Consider the following 15776-nt stretch of genomic DNA (forward strand, 5'->3'; position numbering starts at 1 on the left):
ATCAAAGCTTTAGGCATTCAGCCAATTACATTGCACTGGATAGCTGGCGAATCAGCGCACACCTCGCTTTTCAGAACGATGAGCTTTGTAAAAATCGAAGAAAGAAAGGCAGGGCATAGGGGAGAAACAATAATGTACAGCATGTGGAAAATAATGTGTTTTTTAAACCGTAAAAAGCATAAACATTTCATTACACCAAATACACAAAATAATGTTCTTGTTTAGCAATGCAGATGCTGGTAAACTTTTGACCTTCTGACACAACAAAATGAGCCCATTTCTGTGTATTTACTACTTTATCATTTTTCAAAAAGGTCTTGATAAGAAGGACTTCTAGTGAAACTATTAAACTTACATTCGGGTGATTTAATATAATCATAAAAGCTAAGTAGTAATTTTCTGTGCTATAACATAAGGGAATTCAAGGAAACTCCTTTGTGATTTCGCATAAGAAGAAGAAATTGTGTGTGTGTGTGTGTGTGTGTGACGAGTGGGGCGGGGCCGAGGGATGTGGGAACACGAGTGAGGCCGGTGGAGTGATTGGGAAATCCGCTACACCTGCGACCCACCACCGGTCTTGAGTCCAACAGAGGAGATGGAAGGATATAAAACTGGAGCGACGACAGTGAAGGACGAGAGAGGACCAGGCCTGGGCTTTTAGTTGTGTTTTGGTTTTTATTTGCGCGCACCAGGGGCTGGTTCGCTGTTTTGTGTTTATTTTGTTATTAAAGTTTCATGTTGATTGTCCGCCGGTTCCCGCCTCCTTCTTGCCGAAGATTACAAAGGTTGTAATTCATTACAGTGGTGCCGAAACCTGGGAGAAGGAGGGACGCGCTGCTGAAGATCCCTCGCCGCTGTGGTGAATCCGCGGTGCCATCGAGCAGGCGAGGAGGGATGCCGCCATGGACGCTCGAGGCGGTGGACTGGAGCGAGTTGCCGGGGACGGGCGAGCTCGCTGCCGACCGCCCACGATATGGAGGGGCGGCTGCTGTCCGTCAGGGAGTGGAGGAGTCGGCGCTGTTCGCCAGAGGGCCGGAGCCTGCTGCCTCCGTGAAGGTATCCGGAGGAGCAGGCAACGGGGGACTCCTGCCGGTTGCCCAAAACCGGAGGAGCCATCGCCGTCCACCGGGCGGCGGAGGAGTGTCGTGCCGTCCGCCGAGGGCCATCCAGTGCCACCGCCAGGCACCGCGGAGGAGATCACCCAGCCGGTGGAGGGCCGAGCAGCAGTGCGTCTGGGAACCAGAATTTTTTTTTTTTCCTCTCTCCCCTCTCTCATCTCTGTCGCTCCTCCTTCCATCTCCGTTTCTCTCGCCTCGTCTGTCCTACCCCCAGGTTCCCGCAGGTCCCCGTGAGCATTCCCCCCCGGAGGGAGGGGGGGGGGGGAGTAGAGCGCAGTCTCGAGGGTACCCCCCGGCCTGCGAGGGGCGATGGGGGTATGTGACGAGTGGGGCGGGGCCAAGGGATGTGGGAACACGAGTGAGGCCGGTGGAGTGTTTGGGAAATCCGCTACACCTGCGACCCACCACCGGTCTTGAGTCCCAGAGAGGAGATGGAAGGATATAAAACTGGAGCGACGACAGTGAAGGACGAGAGAGGACCAGGCCTGGGCTTTTAGTTGTGTTTTGGTTTTTATTTGCGCGCACCAGTCGTCCGTGAGGGGCTGGTGCGCTGTTTTGTGTTTATTTTGTTATTAAAGTTTCATGTTGATTGTCTGCCGGTTCCCGCCTCCTTCTTGCCGAAGATTACAAAGGTTGTAATTCATTACAGTGTGTGTGTATTAACGCTGTCAGTTTAACATGTTAACTTAAATAATTAATTATGAAATATAACACGATTCAAATATTTGAGCACAGTTAACCCACTGGCCCCACTCCCAGACCTGTACGTCATCTTACATTTCATACAGCTGACTATAGACAAATATGATGCAGGGATACAACTCAATTATGCCCAAAAATTCAAGACACTGGGAAAAAATCTAAATAAATGCCCCTGTATGCGTTTTTGTCTCATATTTATATCATATGATAACCGATATCACACCAGTAGAGAGAGCAGTAGTCAATAGGTGCGTTCGACTTCACGCAGCACTGCGCAACCCGATCGCAATCTGACTTGAAGCAGTGCATGCCAGTTAGAAATTTTGCCTGACTTGAGACAGCGCAGGCGCCACATGACTATCACGTGTGGTATCAAAGTACCACGAGAGTGTTTTGAGAGCAGCCGGCTGACTCAGCTGCCGCAGTTTCTCTAGAGCGACTGCAGGAGCGCTGATGACCACACAGCTGCTTCACGATTGGCCAGATTCACCGCTTGACAATGATCACGTGTGTTTCGGGTTAGACAAACCTTTTCAGTTCCAATAATGGCAACAAATCTGTGTTTTTAGAATGGTAAAAGCATTTTTGTATTGTAGTAGCAATGTTGTATTGAGTCACGTTTATCATACAACACTTATAAAAGCATATATACTACCACTTTATTAGTATTCAAATAGTTAATATGATTATTTTGAACTTTATTCTTGAATAGATGGCACTGTATTATATAAAAAGTGTTTATGTTTCTCATGGAAATGTTTCTTAAACGGCTGTGTATATGACAAATATTGCATTTAATTCACTTCATCAGTGATAAAGTATGCTAACACCACGTGAGTGTCACTAACGGTCTCATGTCCCATAACGTATTGTCAAAGTACAGCGGATGCCTAAAGCATATTATCCAATACCCAACTGACATGAGGAACTCAAATAACAGCCTTGAACCTGCTCACCTTCATCAATAACTCAGCACGTCTGCACTGCTCCATGCTGACGTGTTACTGTTCCTATGAAGCAAGCTAGCCAGAAAAGTTGGACCTCTCCTTTATTCCGTCTCTCTCTCTCTCTCTCTCTCTCTCTATCTTCTTTAATTAATGATCCTTAATGTGTCTCATTACATTCCTAGTCTCCTTTATGTCCAGGTTACCTGGTGCCTGATCTCCAGTGTCACCTGAGCAGAGGTCCATCATCTCAGAGCACAGGCTAAAGCTGTCTGCACCCTGTTGGAGATATCTAACTACATCCGAGAATCTGCCAAACCTACAAATTCTGATAAGCAGCAGATGAATCTGATTTCTTTCTGTATGTGTGACTCAGAGGCAGAGGACCGTGCTTGGGCTTGGCTACAAATATCCTGGAGATTCATCAAAGTCAGCTGATGCAGGGAAAGCGAAAGGCCTCTACACTTCATCAGGTGGTGAATGTCACCGCTGAGATACTAAATGTGCCAATTGTCAGAACAAATGAACTTGAGACTGAACAGAGAATGAATAAAAGAACAGGGGATTTCAAAAGTACTTGGCGATTTTAGCAAAAATGTAAAGTTTCAGAGGGAGAGTTTTCTTGACAAAAGAGAAAAACTGGGAAAAATGTGCACTGATAAAGTCTTGAGTGATGTCCTTTTGTAACTATAGGGTCAAAATATATATTTCATGCTGACTCACGAATACGGTTACAAAAAATCAAAAAGCAAAACAAAGCACAACAAATGTTAATGTGTAAAACAACAAACAACAAATACAATTTCTGCACTCGTTATAGTGAACATATAAGCTGTATATGTGGGTTCCACATACATTTAAAAGCACTACATTTAAAAACCTTCACATTTCATATCGTTCAGTAAAAACTGCTACATTCAGATGAGCTTTGCATACTATGGCATATTTATGGTGTTCTATATGTTAAATGGCCTGTATGATGAGCAAAAATAATTATAATAATTATAATAATGGAGAATTATTGCTTCGATTATAGCAATTTAGTTTAAAAGAGACTATCTGATTGGCCTACCAATAAGCAAAAGGGAAAGTATTTGGGAAACCTGTTAAAGAACCATCACTATTTTTGCATTTCCCTTTGGTATCGCTAGAGGCGCAAAGATGACTCACTTTAGCTTGAAGTGCATCAGCTTTTTGTGGCAATCCTTGAGAAGCCTGTCGCTAAGACACGGTCCTCCTGAAAATAAAAGAGGACACTGAGGTGCAGAATGAAAGCTGCCCTCTGCAGTCATCAGTCTTTTGAGTTGTCACTGGACACATGCTTGGCCTGATTGATTTGCTCTCCACTCCGAGCACTTCTATGGAGATCAAAGCAAAGTAACCTTTTTCATATTTCTTGCAGTGAGATGCAACTGAAATCAAATTGTAAATTTTATTCTGCATGGGATATAAAGTGATATAGAGCAGGAATATTTTCCCTCTTAGTACTGTGTTGATCACATTCATCTGGTTTAACTTCAAAACCCAGATTTTCAACATCACTAAGCAACCCAACACACACAAAATTTAAAATGACAAAAGTGAACAAAAATTCCCTTAAAACTAAATAAATAAATACATTTATTAATTGGTTTATTATTGGTTTCTAAACATATCTTGAATGTTTTTAGGTCGACCGACATTGATTTTTGGATGGCTGAAGATGATAAAGCCAATAGAAGATCACATGATAGAGCACTATTTAATTTAAAGTTAGTAAATACCACATGCATAACAATCATGAAATTAAATCAATCTTTATTTTACAGAATATTTACTAAAATAATTAGAGGAAAGTAATTCAAAAGGAATCCATTAAAAACTAAAAAGTGAGCTTGCGAAAAATAAATACGCAAAAAACAGGTAGCAACTTCTTGCTTGATTCTTTAAATCATTGTTTTTTCCATAAGGAAATGAGGAAAAACATAAATAAAGTAAACTTTGTAATCAGTTGCACACTAAGTAATGTTAACTCTAGCCACACTAAGAATCATATTCCAAGTAATTTCATGTATGCAGTGGAAATAACATTAATGTGACGTTCTGTTACACAAAGACAAAAAAAACTAAACTAACTACACTTGGTGTCTTAACTCAGGCAGTCCTGTCAAAATAGAAGTCACATTTCCAACAATTATTGAAAAATTTATGTGCCAATTGTGACAATTAAAAAATGCCAAATATTGGCCGATAATAATGGCATTGGCAATCTATCGTTTGACAAATAGTTTTGATTACTCACTCTTGTCTAAAAATGTGCTTATGCAAGAGATTTTTAATACAACATTATTACTTCTAAATATAATATAACTAGAGCCCGACCGATATATCGGCCGGCCGATATCACTTCAGCCGCTAATGCATTGCTATATTAGATTAGCCACAAAGCTAATACCATGTTTATCAGTGGAAGAGCGCGAACGTTAATAGGAGGTCAAACTATAACGTTAGCATTTAACTTATTCTTATTCTATTGCGGTGTGTTTCCCACATAATGACCGCGTAATTGGGCCTTTCACACAGGACGCGGTATGCACGGCGCTTGCCGCTGGGTTCAGCGTTGCCCTTCAGATACAACGCGATTTGCGCTGCGCTATGGCGTAGGCGGAGTTTTAAAAACGTTTAGCGAGTGCTCTTTCATAGTCTGTTGTTCCTCCTTTCGGTCAGCAGCCAACATCTGTCCCGTTGTAAGAAGCGAGCGATAGCGCTAGTCCTGCTGATGAGAATTAAGAGAGAAGCAAGGAACAAGAGGCTACCGTCAGGTCCAGAGAACAATTTGGTGAATTCAGGCTGGTTACGTTACTCTAACGCTAATATACAACCCGAATTCCAGAAAAGTTGGGACGTTTTTTAAATTTTAATAAAATGAAAACTAAAGGAATTTCAAATCACATGAGCCAATATTTTATTCACAATAGAACATAGATAACGTAGCAAATGTTTAAACTGAGAAATGTTACACTTTTATCCACTTAATTAGCTCATTTAAAATTTAATGCCTGCTACAGGTCTCAAAAAAGTTGGCACGGGGGCAACAAATGGCTAAAAAAGCAAGCAGTTTTGAAAAGATTCAGCTGGGAGAACATCTAGTGAATAATTAAGTTAATTGATATCAGGTCTGTAACATGATTAGCTATAAAAGCTTTGTCTTAGAGAAGCAGAGTCTCTCAGAAGTAAAGATGGGCAGAGGCTCTCCAATCTGTGAAAGACTGCGTAAAAAAATTGTGGAAAACTTTAAAAACAATGTTCCTCAACGTCAAATTGCAAAGGCTTTGCAAATCTCATCATCTACAGTGCATAACATCATCAAAAGATTCAGAGAAACTGGAGAAATCTCTGTGCGTAAGGGACAAGGCCGGAGACCTTTATTGGATGCCCGTGGTCTTCGGGCTCTCAGACGACACTGCATCACTCATCGGCATGATTGTGTCAATGACATTACTAAATGGGCCCAGGAATACTTTCAGAAACCACTGTCGGTAAACACAATCCGCCATCCCATCAGCAGATGCCAACTAAAGCTCTATCATGCAAAAAGGAAGCCATATGTGAACATGGTCCAGAAGCGCCGTCATGTCCTGTGGGCCAAGGCTCATTTAAAATGGACTATTTCAAAGTGGAATAGTGTTTTATGGTCAGACGAGTCCAAATTTGACATTCTTGTTGGAAATCACGGACGCCGTGTCCTCCGGGCTAAAGAGGAGGGAGACCTTCCAGCATGTTATCAGCGTTCAGTTCAAAAGCCAGCATCTCTGATGGTATGGGGGTGCATAAGTGCATACGATATGGGCAGCTTGCATGTTTTGGAAGGCTCTGTGAATGCTGAAAGGTATATAAAGGTTTTAGAGCAACATATGCTTCCCTCCAAACAACGTCTATTTCAGGGAAGGCCTTGTTTATTTCAGCAGGACAATGCAAAACCACATACTGCAGCTATAACAACAGCATGGCTTCGTCGTAGAAGAGTCCGGGTGCTAACCTGGCCTGGCTGCAGTCCAGATCTTTCACCTATAGAGAACATTTGGCGCATTATTAAACGAAAAATACGTCAAAGACGACCACGAACTCTTCAGAAGCTGGAAATCTATATAAGGCAAGAATGGGACCAAATTCCAACAGCAAAACTCCAGCAACTCATAGCCTCAATGCCCAGACGTCTTCAAACTGTTTTGAAAAGAAAAGGAGATGCTACACCATGGTAAACATGCCCCGTCCCAACTATTTTGAGACCTGTAGCAGAAATCAAAATTGAAATGAGCTCATTTTGTGCATAAAATTGTAAACTTTCTCAGTTTAAACATTTGCTATGTTATCTATGTTCTATTGTGAATAAAATATTGACTCATGTGATTTGAAAGTCTTTTAGTTTTCATTTTCTTAAAATTTAAAAAACGTCCCAACTTTTCCGGAATTCGGGTTGTAGCTTCCTTTTTAGCAGGCCCCTTAAATGCTTGCTATTAACTTGTTTGAAGGTGGTTCTTCTCAAAATTGACAGCGGTGTGTTCATGACACTAACGTTAACCATTCAACTTCGAATTGATTCCGTAATCTTCCGGTAATAGTAGGCAAGACGATGTTTTGATTCAGACTGCACAAAGAGAAGAGGAGAAGATATACGGGTCCGTTGTGAATGTGTCTGTGAGAGCAAATATAGTGTAGTTACAGTAACTACAGTAGGTGCGTCAGAAATGATTAAACCAGAGGGGACATGTAAATAAATGTGAGCTGAACAAGCGCTTTTTTTTAACATATTTTTTCAAAGCAGCTTTACAGACATAACAGGAAAATGTTGAAATAATATTGTTAAATATAAGTAGGTAATACCTATTGCTTGACAAATAAAAAAAATATATATATTTCTCATTTTTGCCTATGTAGGAGATCCCAGTTTATTATTATTATAATTCTAATGATGACATGAGTAATGATACATGGTGATATTATTAATACACATGCTTATTCTTTCTCTGTCTCTCTTTCTGCCTACAGATGGCTGAAAAAGGTGAATGCTGTAGCAGCAAAGTGTGGGACTACTTCTGCAAATACTTTAACTTTAGTATTATAATTTATTTACAGTACACACACAGACTGTTAAAACCAGCTTCAACTGGAAGAAAGTAAAAGTGTTAAATGTTTAAAACCAGACTGTTTTTTGATCATTAAAAAAATATATACTTTTGATGTGCAATTGTTTAGTCATTGAGACTGTAATCTAAGTTTTTTTAACATAATCCCTTCTGGAAAATGGTTTATACAGCCCACATACATAGAACAGGCAGATATTTTGCTATTGAATGTTGTGTAAGTGCAGTTTATAGGAAATGGGTCTAATATCCAGATTATTTTTAAAATCAAAATATCAGCTTATAAATCGGCTCTTTTCGAGTTAATATCGGCATCGGCCCCCAAAAATCCATATCGGTCGGGCTCTAAATATAACAGAGCACCTGCATTTTTCTTTCACTGTGGTTTCAAATGTAATTTCATACTCCCATTTTCCTTCCAGTGCCCAGTCACAGATCAAACATCTGAAATCAAACCTTTTTATCAATCCTGCTTCATAGCCATGAGGGTCCATCATAACATTTATGCAAGAAGCATTTATGGTAGGGTGAGCTCTACAACACTTAACCCATTCATCTTCCTAACCAAATGCCTGCCCTTGGCTATGGCATTGGAATTACAAATAAACTAAGCCCTTGATGCTACAGGAAAATCTGGAGGAGATGGACCACTCCAATGAGAGCTTCAAAAGCAATGTGTGATGGTTATTAAGATTGAATGAGCTTTTGTCTTGGGTATTCAAAGGCAAAAGTTGGTTAATTTATCTTAGAAATGGACTGGAGTTGGAGTGGAATGGATATCAGTTATCCTTGCTTGCACTTAGCATCAGTTATAGATCCAATGATCTTATTATTACATTTAGATGGATTCTACAGAGCTCTTCATGCCACAGGATTGGCCACAAAAAACTTTCAAAGAAAGTAATTTCATGCAACAACATTTCACAAAATACTTTGAGATAAAATGTCATTTCTAATAATTTTTTTATCAATTGCAATAATCTTAAAGGACTAAAATATAAAACAATTAGGAGTCATTTTCGGGGTCTTTATGCATTAGGGATGCACAATATTAAAACGAGTATATTGATGTTATGCTAATAAGTGATAACAGATTAAATAATATGCACATAATAAATGTTATCAAAAATAACTTCAAATTTACATTATGAAATAATGGCAAAGATAATCTAAATGCAAAAAAAATGTATAATCAATATCAACTGATATGGATGAATTATTTTAAAAAAGTAATAGTGAATCATAACAGATAAATATTTAATAGCTATTAAAATGTATTATTCCACTTTAAAAAACATGTGTTCTCTTCTGCTGTGTTCCATCTGCTGTTTATGAAGACAAGAATGCATCACATGTACATGCCAGATTATTATTTTTTTAAATGTGTAGTATTTCACAAAAAAAGACCTTTAGAATAATCACTTGTGTTTTTAATTGTCTTAGTTAAAATATTTATAAGGCCAAGCTTTGGCTGCACACTTAATTCTTGGATAGGCCTTGTTTGTTATGTAATCCGCAAAACAGCAATGTGGCAACTTGAGTATTTGTTTTTCCTCCAGCACACGAGTGAATATGCTGCGTTACAGAGTAAACCGCAGTCTCTAAAACACTTTCACGCTAGGATTCATATCCCCTGGAGACCTGCTAAATTAATCTGCATCTTCTGAGAGACTCAAAGAGCGCACTGCTCCACATTACTCAAAGAAAAATGATCAAGCAAATTCCAAATTAAGAGAGCATGATGCCAATTTAAGAACCAAAGAAATGCTTCTCTTTTGTTCATTCTTTATTTTTGTGGTGTTACATGAATAGGCACTTTATAACTTGATTGTACTGTTTTTTTTTGTGTGTGTGTGTGTTTGTCTGTAGTGGTTATTGATAAAGGGCCCAAAATTCAAATGTGAATTAATCACGTGTTTGGAAGCTGTCTGTCCTTTTTTTTTTTTTTTGTGGGGGTTTGGTTTTGTTTTGTTAATGTTAAAAATAAAGACCTCAATTATAAAAATAAAAAAAACAAAGAAATATATGATGACTCTCTGAATAACCTACACATCCAGAATGAGTTTAAGATTAATTTTAGAGTGTGAATTATTGTTTCCTCAACTACATGTAAATATAACACCCAACACCCTCATACATCATCCACCCGGAGTTGCTTCCATGTACAACTGTTGGCGCAAGCTACTGATTATTACATTTTGAATATGGATATTTTTCTTACAAAAACACATCGATTCACTACAAGAGGCCTTTGTTCACCCCCGGAGCCATGTGAGACACATCTTTTACGGATGGGCACTTTTTATTTAACTTCTTTTGGACTGAAGCAATGCAACACCAGCTGACTGACATTAAACAGCTTGAAAGATCAAAGACCATTTTTCAAATAACTCCTACTGGATTCATCTGAAAGAAGAAAGTCATATACACATAGGATGACTTATGAGTGGGTGAGTAATCTTTGAGCTAATTTTCATTTTTGGGTGAACTAACCCTTTAAGTTGTTAGTTGCTATATACGTAGATGCAAATGTAGATAGCAAATTCTCTCAGATCAGCACTTCATATGATTTATTAGTGTAAGCCTTAAACTCAATCAAACCGACAAAGGCTCCACAGATTAGGTACATAAGAGCTGACTAATGAATTTGGAGGCCTGCACAACAATACACATGGGTGTTATTTGCATTAATGAGGCATGGGGTCTTTGTTAAGCAAAGTTCAGTTATTGTGGCATTGTTAGATAAGAAAACCACCTTCCACTGTTCATTCAGCCCAAGAAACCAACACCTCTCACAGTCAAATGGTTAAGCAGAGCATAAAATGTTAACACGCCACTTCTTGATTCACTAAAGGTCTCAGCAATCCATCCGTGTTCACTGAGCACTGAATACACCAGGGATGTACAGATATGGAAATTCTGGCCAATACCAACAATCATTGTCATGGCAGATAATCAAGAATGGTAGACAGATACAAAATTATGTCATCTTGGTTAAAAAAAAAAAAAAAAAAAAAATTAGTTTTAAATGCTATAAATGAATTGATTGCTGAATAAACCAGGGATGCACTAATACGGAAATGTTGGCTGATACCAATACTTATTTTAATGTCATGGAAGATAATCAATAAATGGCAAATACTGTATATAATTTATATTCAATATTTTTGGTAAAAACAAATGATATAATTTAAAATTACACTAAAAATAAAATCAATAGTTTGAAATGCTATAATTGACTGATCACTAAATGCACCATGGATGCACCTATATGGAAATTTTGGCTGATGCCAATAATTATTTTGATGTTATGGCTGATAATCATGCTAGATATTATTGTGTTATTCTATTATATATTATGTTATTTACTCAATATGGTACCTATCTTAAAATATTATGCATGATTATGAAAGTAATTAATATATTGATCAATATGCTGAATTATTCTTAAATACTAGATGTCTTAAAGAGGATTGGATATATAAAGGCCCTCCTATTGGGCAGTACTGGTAGTTTTCCATTGAACTGCACCTGTGAACTGAAGTATGGATTTCCAGAAGTTGACAGATTTGATGAATGCCTCCTGGGATCACCGCCAACCAATAGGAGGCGGCAAAATAAACGTTTTCATAAAATGGTTGATAAGGCCAAGTTCCACCATTAAAGCATGGAAAAGGTGGGTTAGAAATAAATTGTGGCAAATTGGACAGGCATAGCCAATAGTCATATGGAACTCCGTTTCTTGAGTTTTATTTTACGACTTTGAGAAGACCATTGTTTGTTCCACAACAATATATAAAACTATAGACTATTTTGGTTCAAATTAAAAATATAATAATATAATATTATATAATATACAATATAATATTGTATTGGGTGCCATTAGATATAAATCATTTTGTTTGGCTGATTACAAACAAAACAAAAGTTTTATTTTATTTATCAACTTAGACGAGTTGATAGGTACCTCCCCCGTCTCAGAGCGCGCCACTATGCTAGTGTTTAGTTTAGTACCATTCATTCCTTAGAATCCAATCAGGGATGAATTTAGAAGCCCCCAGACACTTCCATGTTTCGCTATTTAAAGACGGTTACATGAGTAGTTATACGAGTAAGTATGGTGACACAAGATAAACACGATTTCCTAAGCGGAAGAGCACTTTGCAGCACTTTGACCTCGACGCAGTAATATCATCACTCCTGAAAACTCCTCATGTTGGTTGTATTGACAGAAGTTAGAAGGAGAGGGGGAGTTTTCACTTTAAACTGAGGGAAGAACATAGTGGAATATGGAAAAACGGTGGCGTTTTCCTTTAACAAAAGATGGGATAGATGCCTCAACTTTTGGTAATACTAACTGGTACCACTAATGAATCACATATTGGCCGATACAGATATGACCATAGCCCCAGAATACACTTTACATATTACAAAAATAAGTAAAGTGTATATTATTAATAATAATAATAAAATGTCAGTTCTGAAACCAATGATCAAAAATTTCTACCGAAGAGATTTTTGCTTTAGGCTTTGATCTTTTGACCCAACCATGCACGGCTGGGAAATGGCATGTTTTTGGTGTGAATCAAAAGCCCTGAAGCTGGTGACCTGCTATGATCTCAGAACATCACTGATAAAATGTGCTGTCATTTGATGAATGCGGCTGTAATGTGTACAAAACAGAAAAGAACAAGACATCCTGTTGTAGAAGGAACGAGGGAAATCGTCTGATCCAAACTAACCACAAACTACACAAGAGACAAAAGGCATTAGAGACTTTCTCTCTATTAGGCCCAAGTGTAACAGGAATCCAGTGTCTGGCAGAGGGCAAGCACTGCTAGCCGTGTACTGCTCACATTACACTCTGTTCTCACTTTAGAGTTATTCTCCATCACCAGGACACCTTAGAAGAGGTAACTTTTCTACGAAACCTACATCTAAAGTGTCTATATATGGAGCATACGCTACCATTCCATAGTTTGTGTCTAGATAATTTTTCAAAAAATTGGTCCTTTTATTCAGTAAAATGCAATCATGGTTTCCACAAAAAAAAATTGCAACAGTGATGATAATAATTCATATTTTTGAGCACCAAATCAGGATATTAGAATGATTTTTTAAGGAACACGTGACACTGAAGAGTAACGGCTGCCAAAAATCAACTTTGACTTCACAGAAATATATATAACATATAGTAAAACAGAAACAGTTATTTGAAACTGTAGTAATACTTCATGATATTGTTGTTTTAGTGTATTTTCAATCAAATTAATAAGCCTTCGTGTGCATAAGATTCTTCTTTAAAAACATTTAAAAATCTCACTGACCCTAAACTTTTGCCTTTTGTTTGGAGTAAAAATGTGTGCACAGACAGCTCCATCTCTTCAAATCTATTTACTTAAATCCTCTCAGTACTAAATCGATATAGAAGCTTACATACATAAATGTAATAAATCACCACTCTTGCCCATTTTGGTGTTTGGTTTCATGGTTTCATAAAACCAGTGTCTAAACAATCCACAAAATCACACTCCCATAATTCTCTGCACCTGACCTTAAGGCCCTGATTGTTGGTTTATTTGGTATCTCATTTAAATATAGCTATACAATACAAGTAAAAGCTATTTACAAATGAATAAATGTAGACTTACAAAAATGGCCCTTTGAGGAGTAAATTCTTGCAATTTAAGCATAATAGATTTTTTCCCATCTATCATGAAAACAAATCCTAGTTCACCAGAAATGTTTTGAAATGATATTTATCAATGCAGAGAAAGTCTTAAACTCAAAGCATCCTGTTAAAATTCCTTTAATATTTCCTGGATGAATATGAGACCATATCATTGACCATGCAATGTGATTTCACTAAATTTGTTTTAGTTTGTCAATGCCTTTTAGAGAAAACAGACTGAAAACAAGGCAATTACCCAGGCTGCCATTCTCTGTGGTACACACAGAGCCATAGCTGTGTCTCCAAATCTAGTGAGCTGCCTATCTAGACAGCATTTCATGGTCATTCCCTAAAAATGGTGTCTACATAGACAGCTTACTAGGCTATGAGCAGCATCCCATATGTGCAATATTTTCCTGTGCAATATATGTGCTAACTTTAAGCAAACAGAAATGATAACCACAAAAAAAAAACACCTTTAAAAATACTCTCTTGGGTAGCACGACATCGTGACTATTCCAAAAAGTGCCTGACACTGTCTAATGTTTTTTTCTCCCCTGTATTGTATGAGCTATGCCTACATTAATCTAGGTTGTACATGAATTAAATTCGCTAATGTCCACCTTTGTAAATCCTCGAGCAGTCAACCATCCATCTCATCACGCAAATGACACATTTCTCGAGCACACCATCAACTCTATCCGACGGAAATATGCGATTGCCCGGGAAGACGTCATGGATTTCGGGAGGAAACATTAAAAATGCAACGTTTTCATCGTCCTTACCAAATATTTTGGTGCACAGCCTTTAAAGGATTTGTAGAAGGACCTGGATGCCAATGAAAGCTTTGATGAGGGTTTTTGTTCCTCCTGTACTTTACTCACTTCACAAAATACAAATAATAGAAATGTACCTGATCTAACGGAAGGTTGGTTATCTCGCTTATTGGCTGTAGTAAGTTGGATCCGGTGCAGGCTGATATCGTCTCAGTAGCCATGTTTCGCTATTGTACTAGTTCTGTGCTGTTCTCTATGACAGTGGCAGCCCAGTTCGCCCTGATTCAATCCCACATACATCCACATCCACCTCTGGCACAAGAGCGTATGTCTGGAGAGACTGTTGCTGCTTGTTGCTGTCCACTGCTGGTAACAAACGGCAGTACAACACCCTACAGTTGTATTTACAAATCCTACTACAGTGAAGGCTTGACTCATGAATATTAATTACGCAACTTGGCGTTCGCTCGATCTGATTGGTTAAAAAAAAGGCAGACGTTGGTAAGGGTGCCAGACTTCACTTTGATGGATTGGGAAGCCCGACTCATTTCCGCGAAACTTTCGAAAACTTCCTTTAAATTAACTTCCTTTTCGTTTTAATGAACGGTTCTGAATGGTTGTTTTGTTTTAATGGACGATTCAGCTGTTCTCTTTATAACTGTATATCCAGGGTGCGATTTGCCGGGGGGGGGTGCGTGGGATTTCACCCTTTCTGGTCAATGTATCCCTGCCTCTGCTTAATTATTTTTATCCCCGGTGGGGAAAAATTTATCCAGCACTTTCAGTAAAATAAAATATTCTGTTGCTTCTAACTCTATTTTACAAGCAAGACATCAGTCACAGCACAACCACTGACTTTATCGTATGTGTATTTGATTTCATTAGTGCAGATTAATGTTTGAGAGCTGATGTAGTCTTAATGGACATTATATATAGTATATATATTATTAAAGGCTATATAGTCATTATAATATTAATTCCGTTGTCTGACAACAGAAACATTAAAATATAGTAATAAAAACAATTTTATTGAGAATTAAATTGCAGTATGTGAGCATAGGGAGGCAATACAATACTACGCAATTACGTCATAAATATGTTAATTAGCGCATGACGTAATCTAGTTCATGTTCTCATGATTTATTTTTATGAATTAAAATGTTTAAAAAAAAAAACCTCTGTTTTTTTCACAAATCGCACCCTGTGTATATCTGTTCAAAAGGTATTGTCAGCTGTTCTCTTTACGCTATCATCTGCTCCCTCATTTCCTGGCGATCTGAAATATATAAAATGTAAAAGTCTATATCAAATATTAATATATCTAACTACGTAAACGATAAAAAAAGACAATTCAGATAATGCAGTGTAGTACTTCTCCATTGCACTAGATGTCAATAGGTGCGCATATTCAATGGAGAAAACATGAAGCAGAGAACCTAATC

General features: G+C 38.1%; 1 protein-coding gene across 1 annotated transcript in view; it reads right to left on the reverse strand.

Moving 5' to 3' along the window:
• mboat2b (membrane bound O-acyltransferase domain containing 2b) overlaps positions 1 to 14743 on the reverse strand; it is a 31070-nt gene extending 16327 nt beyond the window's left edge. Inside the window, exon 1 of the mRNA XM_059512696.1 lies at positions 14472 to 14743. Within this exon, the coding sequence (XP_059368679.1) occupies positions 14472 to 14555 (84 nt within the window). The 5' untranslated portion in view covers positions 14556 to 14743. The remainder of the gene's footprint in view (positions 1 to 14471) is intronic.
• Positions 14744 to 15776: the final 1033 nt, after the last annotated feature.

The sequence above is a fragment of the Carassius carassius genome, chromosome 27 (genome assembly GCF_963082965.1).
Source record: "Carassius carassius chromosome 27, fCarCar2.1, whole genome shotgun sequence".
Taxonomy (NCBI): domain Eukaryota; kingdom Metazoa; phylum Chordata; class Actinopteri; order Cypriniformes; family Cyprinidae; genus Carassius; species Carassius carassius.